This window comes from Patiria miniata, unplaced genomic scaffold (genome assembly GCF_015706575.1).
Source record: "Patiria miniata isolate m_02_andy unplaced genomic scaffold, ASM1570657v1 HiC_scaffold_22, whole genome shotgun sequence".
Classification (NCBI taxonomy): Eukaryota; Metazoa; Echinodermata; class Asteroidea; order Valvatida; family Asterinidae; genus Patiria; species Patiria miniata.
In genome coordinates, this window is record NW_024037061.1 from 7,098,726 (window position 1) to 7,115,496 (window position 16,771).

The 16,771-nt window shown below is 39.1% G+C and overlaps 1 protein-coding gene across 1 annotated transcript; it reads left to right on the plus strand.

Annotated features, from left to right (window-relative positions):
- The first annotated feature begins 3,780 nt into the window (after window positions 1–3,780).
- On the plus strand, window positions 3,781–13,121 carry LOC119729989 (C-type mannose receptor 2-like). Its single transcript, XM_038202781.1, has 3 exons — window positions 3,781–4,229; window positions 7,681–7,898; window positions 12,168–13,121. The coding sequence occupies exons 1-3, from the start codon at window positions 3,781–3,783 to the stop codon at window positions 12,701–12,703; spliced, it is 1,203 nt and encodes a 400-aa protein (XP_038058709.1). The 3' UTR covers window positions 12,704–13,121.
- The last annotated feature ends 3,650 nt before the right edge of the window (window positions 13,122–16,771 follow it).

Consider the following 16,771-nt stretch of genomic DNA (forward strand, 5'->3'; position numbering starts at 1 on the left):
GAAATGCATGAGTCTCGGGCTCAATGCATGAGAGTTGGCAGCCCTGGGCTACTGATCAAGTTGAAAAAAAGGACAAAAATTGTATATATATTCAGGGGGCCATATCATAAGTCCAACACATCATAGGTCCGACGCCGCATAAGTCCGACGCCTCATAATTCTGACGCCTCATAAGTCCGACAATGGACAATTGCTGTTTCAGACATATGAGGCGTCGGAGCTATGAGGCGTCAGACTAAGACCAAAAAAAAAAAGTCTCTGGTTTCTGATATGGAGCTTGTCCAAAAAGTGGTGCGACGACGCGGCTTTTTTTTTTTTTTTACCTGACTTTTTTGCTTCAAATATGCTTCAAATGTCGGCTGATGACTGCAAATGGTGCCCGACTAAACTTAGTGCAAATATATGTCCAGAGAGGCCACATAAAGCTTATTCTCGACCATAACCCCATCTAAAAACACGTTGAAATTGTGCAGCAGCAGAATTCCAGTCAAACCAGTGAGTTTGGCAGTTTTGAGACATCATCTTTCATTGAAAAAAAACCTTTTTCATTTTGCCGACGCGCATGGCTATGGCGACGCGCGCGCATACCAGAAACCGGAGACTTTTTTTTTTTGGCCTTATGAGCGGACCCCAAATTCAGTACAGCTGTACTGGTAGCTTAGGCTTAATTTACCACATGACATGGTTAACTTAGCTGAATTAATTAATGAGGCATAAGAAATGTAGGCATCCGTTATGGATGTTACGCATTCTGAAATGTACATTGTTCATGTAGGTTTATGATACCATACCACATTTGAGTTTGCGTTGATTGTAGTCTTTAAAGCTGCATACCCCGTGCTCTTCAAATAGTTGATTTTTTTTTCCCCCTAACAGATTTTCAATATCTACTCAAAATGTTATAATTTTGGACATCTGCAGTCCTCTAAAAAAGAAATTCCATTTTGTGGAATCCGCCTTGTGAGAGACAGAATATTGTCTAGCAGCCAATAACTCAACTTTTGTGATGAAATATTTCAAAAACTAAATGTCGGTGGATTTTTTTGTTCAATGTGTCATTCTTATAATTCTAGGAAAATGGCAACTGAAAACAAAAAATCTATTTCTTGAAGCAAAACTGAAAAAAGGGGGCGAGACATCTTTTCAAAATTTTCCACTTTTTAGTCGTGTCCAATTTTGCATGGAATTGCCGTTTTTGCCTGTGAAATATTGACTGCCTTGGAAGTTGTATTGGATGATAGAAACTCGGGTCTGTGAGAGAGGGGAGCGATATTCATCATTATGAGCACGACGGGCAAAAGCCAGTATTTACAGCATTCCACCGAAATCAATTTGAGTAGCTGCAGTAACCATCTATAGTGGTGAGGCAGGAAGCCAATAAAGAGTATACCAAAGTCTGACATCAGCTGTCATTGTTCTGGTTCACACACTGATTCCTTCACACAATGAAGCTATGGGCCTGAGCCAGAATACGTGGCACCCTTTGCTTCTCTGTTGACTTGACAATAAGTCACGCTCGAAAAAATAGACGTTGAAGTGTTGGTTGGCATAGAGTACCTAAGTCTGACGTCAGCTGTCTTTGTTGTTGTTCATGCTCTGGTTCACACGCTGATGTCTTCACACACTTACACTATGCACGTGAACCCTCCATGTCGACCGCAATATTTTTTGAAATATTCTTGTCATGAAGTAGCCTGAGTCATTCTCACTTCATCCTGTAAAGGAGCTGCGAGCAACATGCAGCTGAGCGAAATTTTGAACTAAAGTTTCCAACATTGTGTCTTGAATTGATGTAGGCTTTAATAATTGAAACAAGGCTTTGATAGTCAAATCCGTTGGTTTCTCGGCTGACTCGTTGATTCTTGATGAAACTGTCTAATTTTTCCAGGAAAAAACGCTACTTGATGCTCCAGGATTTTGGGCTAATGGATGTATCTTCTTTGGCGGACATAAGGGAGATATCTGTCAGTCTGTTAATGCACGCAACATTTGTGCATGCTGGCAAAATACATGTACGTGATATTGTCATTTTCTAAAGCCAGTATGAAGATAAAAAATGTACCTTGAAATTCTAACAGTTGGTGTTTTACTTGACTTGGTCATTGTTAGTTGTAATTCTTGTAGCGCCCCTACTCTTGGTAAAGCTGGTAGGTCTGCCTGCCATTCTGGTTGGATACCATGGAGAGGTGCATGCTACTTGCTGACAAAGGATCACTTCAACTGGTTTGATGCCAGAGATGCGTGTCGTAAGATGGGAGGTTCACTGGCAGTACCGCGGTCTGAAGAAGAAAATGACTTTGTCACTGGAATCATACAAGAAGGAGGAGAAGGTCGAGTTTGGATCAACTGCAATGACCTGGAAAGGGAAGGTGACTGGAAATGCAGCAATGATGGAGTGGAATCTCACTTCATCAACTGGAAAGCAATAGAGCCAGATAATGCAGCTGAACATTGTGTCATGATGGGAATCGATGGAGGATGGGCTGATGCTTATTGTTCAAGAGAGCTGCTGTTTCTCTGCAAGGCTGCCCAGCCAATCCTGCACCTCTAGAAATGCCGAACAAGACAGTGTATTAATCAGGGGTATAAACAGGACAAAGGATTGCATCCTTGATGATATATATAACGTTGAAATGTGTACCAAATAGTTAAGATATGTTTGTGGTTTTTTTTTTTTCAAACAAAGCTGACTTGCGTACTTTTTTGTTTATTGTGAGACAGACATTCTCAAAGCAACCTCATTTTTTTGGAACAGTTTTATGTGTAAGGACCAGTCAAATAATCTGTACATGTGTCTGCCAAGTATGGATGATACAAATGTATTTGCATGCAGCTCAAAACGTGTTCATGATTCCTTCACTTTTTGCATGTTTTGTACGGTTAATTCATCAGGCCCTCATATTTTCATCTCAATGTATGGATTGTGCAGTGCGCATTGCTGATCTGCTGATAGTTTGACTGGAGAACTGAGTTGTAGTTGAGTCAGTCACAAGTCTTCAAAAGACATAAGCCATCACAAGTCATCACAAACCGTCATAAGCCATCACAAGTTATCAAAGGTCATCACAAGCCATCATAAGCCATCACAAGTCATCACAAGTCCATCTCAATAATCCAGTCTCAAGTTAGGTCGCAGTTTATTCAAATGAAATTTGACAGAAGTATTTCTTTGTCATTGTTCATCCTCTGTCATGTGACCTGCCTTGTGAATTGAGTTTTGATTGACGTGTGATTGACTCGATGGCAACTCTGCTTATAAATGAAAATATAATCAGCAACTTTCTCCAAGCTGCATACATCTTTAGTATTGACATCCATTTTAATGGTCTCTTATATGGATGGGCTGTGACTGACAACTGTAATATAGCTTGCCTTTGTATAATCATCCACTGAGCCCTTCAAATACAATCTTGTTTTATCTGGACCATCTCTTATTACTTTTGCGTTAAGGTAGGCCTGAGTAATTGATGCCTGTCCATCATTGTATTGAAAAGACTGGAAGGAAAGTAAATATCACTGGATGATATTGGATGCAGTCCTCATTTGAGTCAAGACATATGATCAGTACACTTCAACAGGGAGTTGCGTTGTTATCGGCAAGTGCAGAGGATTCCTCAATTCTTACCTTGCTTACTGAGCATATTTGGTGGTTTAAAAGATAGTACATGTCAGTACATTGTGTCAGATCTGAAGCCATTTGTTCTCTGACACAGTGAAACACACTGGATGATACTAGTTCATCTGGACTTTACTGTTCAGTAACATATCTGTTTTGTCACAATGATCTCAGCGGCTTTCTTGATTGGTGTTTTGCTGTGCAGTAATCATATCCAGGTGGCTTTGGTAACCAGTGATTCTTGTAGCGCCTCCACTCATGGTATAACTGGTACATGTAGGTCTGCCTGCCGTTCTGGTTGGATACCATGGAGAGGTGCATGCTACTGGCTGGCAAAGGATCACTTCAACTGGTTTGATGCCAGAGATGCGTGTCGTAAGATGGGAGGTTCACTGGCAGCACCGCGGTCTGAAGAAGAAAACGTCTTTGTTGCTGGAATCATACAAGAAGGAGGAGAAAGCCGAGTTTGGATCAACTGCGATGACCTGGAAAGGGAAGATGACTGGAAATGCAGCAATGATGAAGTGGAGTCTCACTACTTCAACTGGAATCACGGAGAGCCCAATAATGCAAGAGAAGATGAACACTGTGCCATGGTCCTTTCTGGAAGATGGTCTGATGCTCATTGTTCAAGAGAGCTGCTTTTTCTTTGCAAGGCTGTCCAGCCAATCCTGCACCTCTAGAAATGCTGGATAAGTGCATGAATTTGGAGAATAAAACAGGGGAAAGGATTGCATCCTTAATAATATATAACACTGCTGTCTCTGCCTAGCAAATTAAACAAACAAACAAACAAACAAACAAACCAGCAGTCAAAACCAATCAAGTGACTGCTTTTAACAGTTGAGTGCTCCCAGCTTACAAGAAGCAGGATTGATGGGCTGTGACTGTCTCTGTAACTTGACACAGCTATGCTTTGACTGTAGCTGATATAAAATTCCTTTTGTCCGTGATGGAGTTTGACAAGTCACAGTGCTTACAAGAAATGTGATCTGTTGGTGACTAGCCTTTGTATAAAGGCTCAGCATGCAGGGCAAATTGATTGATATTTTGACTGTCTGTGACTGTTCAGACAGCAGGAGGGCTACATGTTCCATACTGGTGGTACTTTAGTACATAACATCATGCAAGCTGATTGGATTGTAGTCATAGTAACAGCATCGGGAATCTATTGAATTTGAAATCTGACTTAATTGTTTCAGTATTGATTGTTGCCAGTGTGTTGCCAGTACGTACTTGGTTTACTATATGTGACTCTCTATTACAAAACAAGTAAGCAGTGGTAATTGATGTCATGCAACCTCTAGCTTGGCCTTATTAGCTTCTTTTGTGATTTGCGTCAGCTCAAAAAACGTGATCACAATCCAATTTTCTGTTTGGGATGTCATTGATTTTACTTAAAGGTGCATCCTTTGGAGTCTTTGTTACAACTTAAGACTCTACCACGCATTTCACAGTGATGCGTGTGTCACCACTTAACCACTGACTCAAAGAGTCTTTAAGGAAAGTAAATATCACTGGTTGATACTGGATGCAGCACACGTTTCGGTCAAGTCTTGTGATGTGTACACTTCATATCTACAGGAACAATCTTGAACCATTTGTTGTCTGACACTTGTTTTAATAGTTGAACTCCTCTACATTGTGACTTAATTTGGACATAACCTGAAGTCAGCCACATCTGTTCTGTAACTATGTTCTCAGCAGCTTTCTTTATTAGTGCTCTGCTGTGCACTAATCATTTTCAGGTGGCTTTGGCTACCAGTGATTCTTGTAGTGCCTCCACTAGTGGTATAACCGGTAGGTCTGCCTGCCGTTCTGGTTGGATATCATGGAGAGGTGCATGCTACTTGCTAACAAAGGATCACTTCAGCTGGTTTGATGCCAGAGATGTGTGTCGTAAGATGGGAGGTTCACTGGCAGCACCGCGGTCTGAAGAAGAAAACGACTTTGTTTCTGGAATCATACAAGATGGAGGAGAAAACAGAGTTTGGATCAACTGCAGTGACCTGGAAAGGGAAGGTGACTGGAAATGCAGCAATGATGGAGTGGAATCTCACTACTTCAACTGGAATCAAGAAGAGCCAGATAAAGCAGATGAACATTGTGTCATGATGATTCTCACTGGAGCATGGGCTGATGCTTATTGTTCAAGAGAGCATCTTGTTCTTTGCAAGTCTTTTCAACCCACCCTGCACTTGTAGATGCCAAATCCTTCTTGAGTTTTCAATTCAGATTTGATTTTTTTTTACTGTTTCACTCCTGCAACTTGGTATGGAATAGTCTGCTTAGCATTGGTGACATTTGGTTTTCTCTGAACACCAATTCCTCTTTTTTTTTAAAGAATCAGAATAAAATTCAATATATTTGGGATATAGAAACAAGAACATCAACCATGTACATGTACAATTGTTTAAATTAAGAATTGTTCTATCAACCCAAACAAGATGAAGTAAAATTTAAGAAATTATTGATTTGATGAAATTTGTGGGTTTGGATGTTCTCGTATTGTATACAAACAATGTAAATAATGTAGCCAACAGTGCCTAATGTTAATTACCTTGTTCAGAAAGTTGTGATTTGTTTTTTGCACTTTAAGCATAGATACATGAATCATACCAAGATGCTTTTAGCCCTTGCAAAGCAAATTTTATTAATAGTATTAGTAATTCCTGTCTTAGAAGGGCCTTAGATGAATGCAATGTATTTGACTTGTTAAAATGGTTAATGCAAAAGGAGGGTTAAAGGGAATATACCAAACCAGATTATCATGAAAAACCTTGCTGGACTGTTAGTGAATGACAGTCTAATTCATGACACCTGGTGTGCTGACATTTTCAAGAACAACTATAAATTTCCAATGCTGGTCGGCGGACCAGTGTTGAAAAAACTGGCTTTTTCAAATACTTCTCCCTATTTATCATATAGTTTACACACCTATGATGGGTACAATCCAGCTAGACTGGTTCCCTGACCTTACAAAGCCCCAAAGTCTATACATCTCTCTGTTTTATCTTAAGTGGGGTCAGGGAATCAGACTTCAAGAGCGTGATTATTTTTCTTGGTTTTTCCAGTATCTAAAAACACAAAACTTCAAAAACAAGTCAGTGTAACAATATTTGCTATAAAATGCTAATCCCCAAATCCATACATTTCTGAAAATTACAGCAAAAGCAAATGTTGTATGGTGTATTCCCTTTAAATCACTAAGATTTGAACAGCTGTATATACATTCTACATTGTTATATTTTCTTGTAGGTCTTTAAAATTCTGGGGAAACCCCTAAACATTTTGTGGAAAGGATAGACTCGCTATAGGAACCTATCTTGTTAAAGCTATAGTCCATCATTTGCAGCCATCCGAAAAGTAACTGGCGTAACTATTGTTGAAAAACCAACTTGGTTGAAAGATAGTAAGGGAACTAAACTCCCTGTAAAATTATTCTTTCTGGGAAGCCAAGCTGCATACGTCTTTAGTATTGACATCCATTTTAATGGTATCTTATATGGATGGGCTGTGACTGACAACTGTAATATAGCTTGCCTTTGATGTATAATCATCCACTGAGCCCTTCAAATACAATCTTGTTTTATCTGGACCATCTCTTATTACTTTTTCGTTAAGGTAGGCCTGAGTAATTGATGCCTGTCCATCATTGTATTGAAAAGACTGGAAGGAAAGTAAATATCACTGGGTGATATTGGATGCAGTCTTCATTTGAGTCAAGACGTCTGATCAGTACACTTCAACAGGGAGTTGCGTCGTTATCGTCAAGTGCAGAGGATTCCTCAATTCTTACCTTGCTTACTGAGCATATTTGGTGGTTTAAAAGATAGTACATGTCAGTACATTGTGTCAGATCTGAAGCCATTTGTTCTCTGACACAGTGAAACACACTGGATGATACTAGTTCATCTGGACTTTTCTGTTCAGTAAAATATCTGTTTTGTCACAATGATCTCAGCGGCTTTCTTGATTGGTGTTTTGCTGTGCAGTAATCATATCCAGTTGACTTTGGTAACCAGTGATTCTTGTAGCGCCTCCACTCATGGTATAACTGGTAGGTCTGCCTGCCGTTCTGGTTGGATACCATGGAGAGGTGCATGCTACTGGCTGGCAAAGGATCACTTCAACTGGTTCGATGCCAGAGATGCGTGTCGTAAGATGGGAGGTTTCCTGGCAGCACCACGGTCTGAAGAAGAAAATGACTTTGTCACTGGAATCATACAAGATGGAGGAGAAGGCCGAGTTTGGATCAACTGCAATGACCTAGGAAGGGAAGGTGACTGGAAATGCAGCAATGATGGAGTGGAATCTCACTATATCAACTGGGGCCCCACAGAGCCAGATAGAGCAGATGAACACTGTGTCATGATGCATATCGATGGAAAATGGGCCGATGTCATGTGTACAAGAAATCTTCTTTGTTTCTGCAAGGCCATTCAGCCAACCCTTCATTTGTAGACAAGGCAGTCCTCCAGCTTTGAACTGGTTTCCAGGAGCTGTTATTTGAGAGCTTGGTTTACAAGCATCTTGCTATGATAAGAGTTCTCATACAAATTGATACTTTTTGACTGGTCATGTTAACAAATCTGGATCCTGCTGGATGTTGTGGAATTGGGCTGATATGCATTGTTTTCAATCGACTGTGAACTTACAATCGTGTCTGTTCAGCAAACATCGCTTTCTAGAATCTGTGATATGAAGATGTAATTTTCATCAGATGGAATTTCTGTTAAATGATGTAAATTTTTCTTGTTTGGTTCTTGCAGCATGTTTGTTGATTTTAGTAGCAGATGTTCTTCAGACGTTTTAGTTATCAGTACTTGATTGCATTAGGATCAGAGGGCTACTTCACATAGGAACGCACTCTTAATCTACAATCAAGTCAACTTTGTGACAACACAGGAAAGTTGGCAACCAGCTTTTCAGGATCAAGCTTAGCCCCATAAATGTGGCCAATTTACTGGACTACCTCCGTAAATAAAGGCCACACTTCCACCATGTACAAAAACGCGTCGAACTTTGTCAAATTGTGATTTTCACATTTAGGTTTAGTTTGTAGGGTTTTTTTTGCTTTAGAAAGCATACTCACCCTCTTTATACATGTAGGCTAATCAGAAAGTGCTGCCTTTTCCATATGTCTATTTTTCGTGAAATTTCCAGATTCGTTTGCACAGTTGCGTATCAAATTTCAACATGAAATTTCACAAAAAGTAGACATCTGAAAAAGGAAGCACTTTCTGATTAGCCTATAAAGAGGGTGAGAATGCTTCTAAAGCAAAAATAAACTACGTTGTACAAACTAAGCCTAAATGTGAAAATCACAATTTGACAAAGTTCAACATGTTTTTGTACATGGTGAAGGTGTGGCCTTTATTTACAGAGGTAGTCCAGTAAATTGGCCACATTTATGGGGCTATATCAAGCTGTGCTTAAACAAAAAGATGTTGATATGTGTGACAATTGCAATTGGTATACATGGTACATGTATATGATATCAGGAAGAGCAACATCACTTGGCATTCTTTATGAATATGTGCAATATTTCCTGTACATTATCAAAATTCATATGTTGTGTGTGTTTTTTTTTTGGCGGTATAATCAAGCCTTTGTATTATTTGAAACATACTTTTTGGTATATTGAGATCAATAATGCAAGATAGAATGTATCATGATGCTTCTTGATGGAAGGTGGGCCAATGCCTTTTGTTCAAGAGAGTATATATATCTTGTTGTGTGCAACACTGTTCAACTAACCTTGCACTTTTTTAGAATCTTAACTGCCATGATAACTATTTGTTGTGTGGATTTATCCGCTACCAACATCTTTCACAGCACTGACATATTTTTTTTAAATTCTAACCTGATAATGATAGAGTCGGAGGGTTTGCCTCCACCATCGCATTTCAGAGAAAAAAAAATTGCAATATGAGGAATGAAACAGCAAAGCTTTCAATTAGTTACAATACTGTAAAATGCTGTTTCATGTATACTTTCATACATATCTACATGTGTACATGTACATTCAAAGCGATCAACGTACCATAACTAATAATACATGTAGATTACCACAAAATAAGTCTTAACGGCAGATTTCTCAGCCATTTTCATATGCATTAGAAAGAGCATATTCGGGTCTTTGGTTAAATTGCTTTCACAGTTTGACATTGTGATGTATAGGCATTAATAATATGTTTGAATGAACAGGTATACAAAAAGATCGGTTCATACTCAGTGCGAAAGCATTAGGCAAGCGTGAATATGTGACGTCACGGCAAGTTTTCACACTGCGAATTCCCAAACGTTGACTATATCTCAACGCCACTGAATTTTGCAGCAAGCTTTTTGTGACGTCAATTGAGCATTGCATATGTTTTCGACCTTTAAATGTGCCAATCTGTTCACAATGCATATTGGCACAAAATTTACGCTTGTTTGATTGTAGTCATAGTAACAGCATCAGGAATCTATTCAATTTGAAATCTGACTTAACTGTTTCAGTATTGATTGTTGCCAGTGTGTTGCCAGTACGTACTTGGTTTACTATATGTGACTCTCTATTACAAAATAAGTAAGCAGTGCTAATTGATTTCATGCAACCACTAGCTTGGCCTTGATACATGAAGCTTCTTTTGTGATTTGCGGAATCTCAAGAAACGTGATCACAACAGTACTCTGTATTGGAATATACATGTAATTGATTTTACCTAGGTGAATCCTTTGGAGTCTATGTTACAACTTAAGACTCTACCACGCTTTTCACAATGATGCGTGCGTCACCACTTAACCACTGACTCAAAGAGTCTTAAAGGAAAGTAAATATCACTGGTTGATACTGCATGTAGCACTCATTTCAGTCAAGTCTTGTGATGTGTACACTTCATATCTACAGGAACAATCTTGAACCATTTGTTGTCTGACACTTGTTTAAGTTGAACTCCTCTACATTGTGACTTAATTTGGACTTAACCTGAAGCCAGCCACATCTGTTCTGTAACTATGTTCTCAGCGGCTTTCTTAATTTGTGCTCTGCTGTGCACTAATCATATTCAGGTGGCTTTGGCTACCAGTGATTCTTGTAGTGCCTCCACTCATGGTATAACTGGTAGGTCTGCGTGCCGTTCTGGTTGGATACCATGGAAAGGTGCATGCTACTTGCTGGTAAAGGATCGTTTCAACTGGTTTGATGCCAGAGATGTGTGTCGTAAGATGGGAGGTTCACTGGCAGCACCGCGGTCTGAAGCAGAAAACGACTTTGTTGCTGGAATCATACGAGAAGGAGGAGAAGGCCGAGTTTGGATCAACTGCGATGACCTGGAAAGGGAAGGTGACTGGAAATGCAGCAATGATGGAGTGGAGTCTCACTACTTCAACTGGAATCAAGGAGAGCCCAATAATGCAAGAGAAGATGAACACTGTGCCATGGTCCTTTCTGGAAGATGGGCTGATGCTCATTGTTCAAGAGAGCTGCTTTTGCTTTGCAAGGCTGTCCAGCCAATCCTGCACCTCTAGAAATGCCGGATAAGTGCATGAATTTGGAGAATAAAACAGGGGAAAGGATTGCATGCTTAATAATATATGACACTGCTGTGTCTGCCTAGCAAATTAAACAAACAAACAAACAAACAAACAAACAAGCAGTCAAAACCAATCAAGTGACTGCTTTTAACAGTTGAGTGCTCCCAGCTTACATAAAGCAGGATTGAGAGGCTATGACTGTCTCTGTAACTTGACACAGCTACATGTATGCTTTGACTGTAGATGATTTACAAGTCAGATGCACACCCATGTAGATAAAATTCCTTTTGTCCGTGATGGAGTTTGACTAGTGACAGTGCTTACAAGAAATGTGATCTGTTGGTGACTAGCCTTTGTATAAAGGCTCAGCATGTAGGGCAAATTGATTGATATTTTGACTGTCTGTGACTGTTCAGACAGCAGGAGGTTTACATATACATGTTCCATGCTGTTGGTACTTTAGTACATAACATCATGCAAGCTGATTGGATTGTAGTCATAGTAACAGCATCAGGAATCTATTTAATTTGAAATCTGACTTAACTGTTTCAGTATTGATTGTTGCCAGTGTGTTGTCAGTACGTACTTGGTTTACTGTATGTGACTCTATTACAAAATAAGTAAGCAGTGCTAATTGATTTCAGCTTGGCCTTGGTACACATAGCTTCTTTTGTGATTTGCGGAATCTCAAGAAACGTGATCACAACAGTGCTCTGTATTTGAATGTCATTGATTTTACTTAAGTGAATCCTTTGGAGTCTATGTTACAACTTAAGACTACCCGGTACTGCTACCACGCATTTCACAGTGAGGCGTGCGTCACCACTTAACCACTGACTCAAAGAGTCTTTAAGGAAAGTAAATGTCACTGGTTGATACTGCATGTAGCACTCATTTCAGTCAAGTCTTGTGATGTGTACACTTCATATCTACAGCAACAATCTTGAACCATTCGTTGTCTGACACTTGTTCTACATGTACGGTAGTTGAACTCCTCTACATTGTGACTTAATTTGGACTTAACCTGAAGCCAGCCACATCTGTTCTGTAACTATGTTCTCAGCGGCTTTCTTAATTGTTGCTCTGCTGTGCACTAATCATATTCAGGTGGCTTTGGCTACCAGTGATTCTTGTAGTGCCTCCACTCATGGTATAACTGGTAGGTCTGTGTGCCGTTCTGGTTGGATACCATGGAAAGGTGCATGCTACTTGCTGGTAAAGGATCGTTTCAACTGGTTTGATGCCAGAGATGCGTGTCGTAAGATGGGAGGTTCACTGGCAGCACAGCGGTCTGAAGAAGAAAATGACTTTGTCACTGGAATCATACAAGAAGGAGGAGAAGGCCGAGTTTGGATCAACTGCAATGACCTAGAAAGGGAAGGTGACTGGAAATGCAGCCATGATGGAGTGGAATCTCACTACTTCAACTGGAATCTAGGAGAGCCCAGTAATGCAAGAGAAGACTGTGTCATGATACACTTCTCTGGAGGTTGGGCTGATGCCTTTTGTTCAAAAAAGTATCTTGTTCTTTGCAAGTCTTTTCAAACAACCCTGCATCTATATTAAAACAATCTTGAGTTATCAATTCAAGTTTGATGATTTTTTTTTTTACATTATTTCCATTTAAACACTGGTTCAGTGCTATAACTCTTGGTATGGAACAAACCCAATTCCTTTTTTTGTAAAGAATCAGAATAAATATTCAATATGTTTGGAATACAGAAACAAGAGTATCAGTCATATACATATACAATTCTATAAATTAAGAATGTCTTTATCAATCCAAACTGGAGGAAGTAAAAAATTAAGAAATCAGTGATATGATCTGTGAAATTTGTAGCTTTTAATGTTCTCGTATTGTATACAAACAATGTACATAATGTAGCCAACAGTGCTAATGTTAATTACCTTGTTCAGAAAGTTGTGATTTGCTTTTACACTGTAATCAAAATACATCAATCATACCAAAATAAATTAGCCCTTCTGAAGCAAATTTAATAAATTTTTATAGTATTAGTAATTCCTGTCTTAGAAGGGCATTAGATTTATTTGACTTGTTAACGCAAAAGGAGAGTTAAAGGGAATATATAACATTTGCAAACATAAAAAAAATAACTACCAACTTATTATGAAATACCTTACTAGACTGTTAGTGAATGACAGCCTAAAGCATCCTGTAAAATCATGACACCCGGTGTGCTGACGTTTTCAAGAAACATGGTATTTTTGTATCAATTTCAATGCTGGTCGGTCGACCAGTGTCGAAAAAAACCTGGCTTTTTTGCAAATACTGCACCCAATTTATAATATTTGGTTAGTCAGCATTTTGTTTGCAATTGATTACACACCTATAAACGGGTTCAAGCCAGCTAGACTGGATCCCAGACCTTACAATTCCCCGTCTTCTATACATTTCTCCGTTTCGTCTTAAGTGGGATCAGGGAACCAGACTACAAGAACATGATTGTTTTTCTTGGTTTCTCCAGCCTTGACGCACACAAAACTTCAAACAAGTCAGTGTAACAATATTTGCTATAAAATACTAATCCCCAAATCCATTTCTGAAAGTTACAGCAAAAGCAAATGTTGTATGGTGTATTCCCTTTAAATCACTAAGATTTGAACAGCTGTATATACATTCTACATTGTTGTATTTTCTTGTAGGTCTTTAAAATTCTGGGGAAAAACCCCTAAGCATTTTGTGAAAAGGATAGACTCACTATAGGAACCTATCTTGTTAAAGCTATAGTCCATCATTTGCAGCCATCCGAAAAGTAACTGACGTAATTATTGTTGAAAAACATACTTGGTTTAAAGATAGTACATGTAAGTGGACTAAACTCCCTGTGAAATTATTCTTTCTGGCAAGCTATCATTTTGAAGTAATCAACGAGAGAAGGCCTTTCCAACGGTGCGTCTTAAGACGCACCGTAGGAAAATTTTAATTAGTAGTTCGTTTTGTTATTCGGCAAAGCGCGCGCAAGCATTGGCACGACGCACACGCGCGCGGTTGCTATAATTCGTCGGACCAGTGCGCGAAATCACGTATAGCTGCATTCGGCTCAGTGAGAACGCATCTCGGACGCTGAATTCAGGCCCAATTCAAAACATGATTCAGCAACTTTTGATTTGAAATTGAGATCCTAGAATGCTGTTTTTCTTGGAATATATATACAGCTGAAGCTGAGCTGAAACTTCATCGGGTTTATAGTTGTTCAGCATCCTTCATTAGATTTTGAACACTTTTGTTGCTTCAAACGAACAAAATGCACAAATTACAAATGATGGACTACATCTTTAACCTTTAAGTTTGTGAGAGTAGGTCTGGTGTACTGGTAGTTGCCATAGGCGAATAAGGTAATGGTTCATCACTATAGAAAGTACACTACATGTACATGTACATTGTATTTGTAAATATTTCAGCACATTCTCTCAATGTTTTGCACTTTTTAAAAAATAGGTACCAACATGTATACACACCTTTGTGTCTATCAAGCTTTGATTTTAAACAATATTTTCACGTATAACAATGTATGTGTATATCAATACAAGCAAATATGTAAATTGATAGTGTGCCTTTTTGTTAGTGGTAGTTTGAGACAGTTTTTGATGATGTTAAAAATAGTACGTTTCAGTTTTGTGTATAGTTTTTGTGCTATGTTGTAGCAACCAGAACTCAATGTGCAATAAAATAATGAATAATGCAAATATTTGTGTGAAGCTTTGCCTTTTAAGATGGTTTTAAAATGTTGCACTTCAAATATTAATATTGCCAAAAAGGAACTGGGTTTTTAAAACCTAAGGGTGAGGACTATATTCCAAAGTTTAATGGTTACCAAAACATTGACTAAAGAAACACATTAGATTTATGCAACTGTGTTGTTGTTGTTTTCTTGGGTGGAAAACAGTGCTGGAAGGAAACTTCACAGGAAAAAAATGTTGTTGGAAAAGGTATCTTGGAAAACACAATCATCTGGAGTTTGAATTGACAAGGAGTCTATGGACTATGGCCTTGCACAGCGAGGGGCTATGATACATGTATATGAGTAGATTTAGCAATTAATTGAGCAAAACAAGACTGCGTCTTAGCCTCAAGATTCTGACCTGACTCGGTGCCTTCTGTATTTAGTCTTCAGTAACCCGTTGTTGTATTACAAAAACATGCCATCTGAATGTACCAATCAGCAGCTAAGTCCACTTTTCTGATCGGAATGACGTCACAGTTTTTAAAAATTGACTCCGATTGGCTGGCATGGGTCGTATAAAATTTGCATGTTGGCTATATCATACGTTCGACTGTGGCTCAGCATATGTGAATGCCTCAGACTAATTGAAAAGTGAAGCATTACTAAAAAAAACCTGGATATGAAACAACCAAGGCCTCAGTCAGGGGAGATTGCCTGCCAATATTGCTATGTGGTCTAAACACTACATGCAAAACAAAAACAGAATACACTTTAACCCTAACTCCCTGGATCAACTCCTCCAAAACCCATCACTGACCCTGCTCAGGGTTCGACCTTTACTTTTTTGTTAACTAGCCAGCCGGGCTATACTGAAACAGACTGTTAACTATAGCCTGCGGGCATTTTCATTAGCCGAAGTTTTTTTTCTTCCTATCCTTTCATCTTTGCCGTATCCCAATAATTTTTTGACTCGCCAGCCGGCCCGGGCTACTTAAGGAATAGTTTGACTAGCCCGCCGCTGTTTTGACTAGCATTTGGCTAGCGGGCTACCGCTAATTTCGAACCCTGCTGCTTCACATAATGCTTTAGGACCCAAACCGCTGAAATCCACTTCAAATTCACCACTACTATATGTGGATTTTGATATACTGGGTACACACGGCTTGTCTGCCAAAATCTTTCCCAAAGTGGGGATTGATTTTGATGGAGTTGGGAAGGTTAGGGTTAGCAAACCTAAACATTGTGCATTACAAATACAACATTCAAGAGAAGTGCTCAACAGAATGCACTTTAAGAAAAACAAACATGAAAAAAAGTATGAAAACAAAACATTTAACAAATATATTTAACATACCACAAAACAGAGATCTACTGTCATCTCTGGTGGTTGCCCGAGCAACTTGGGCCTTATCGCCTTTTTAACATTTGGACATGGTCCGGCGATAGCAGGACCCAAGTTGAATGTCAGACATGGCGTTTCAAATAATTAATGACCCAACCATTGGCCAACAAAAAACACCAGTTTTCACCCTCAAAACAGCCTAAGAATTACTAGATGCAAAACCTGAGATACAAGTAGAGATCGATGATGGTACTGAGGTTTACTAACATTTTGGGTGAAAAGTAAATTTTACCGTTCTCAGCAAGGGCTCCGTCACGAAATACCACGGGCCCAGATGTCAATTTGCAAAACACATACCTCTATAATTGGAATCGCAATCAAGGCAAAGTTAAGTAGCATTTTACTACAGACTTGGACAGGTTCTATATTGTGGCTCTGGCTGTAGGCACTGGACAAGTGTTCACTGGACATGCTGGAAAAAGTTCACTGGAGAAAGTTTACTCGTTATTTTCCAAAAGCATGATCGAGTCCAAGTCCACATTTTATAATCGCATGAAAAAGCAACAACGTTTATAGAAAGCACACGTGGTCATACCCACGAAAAAA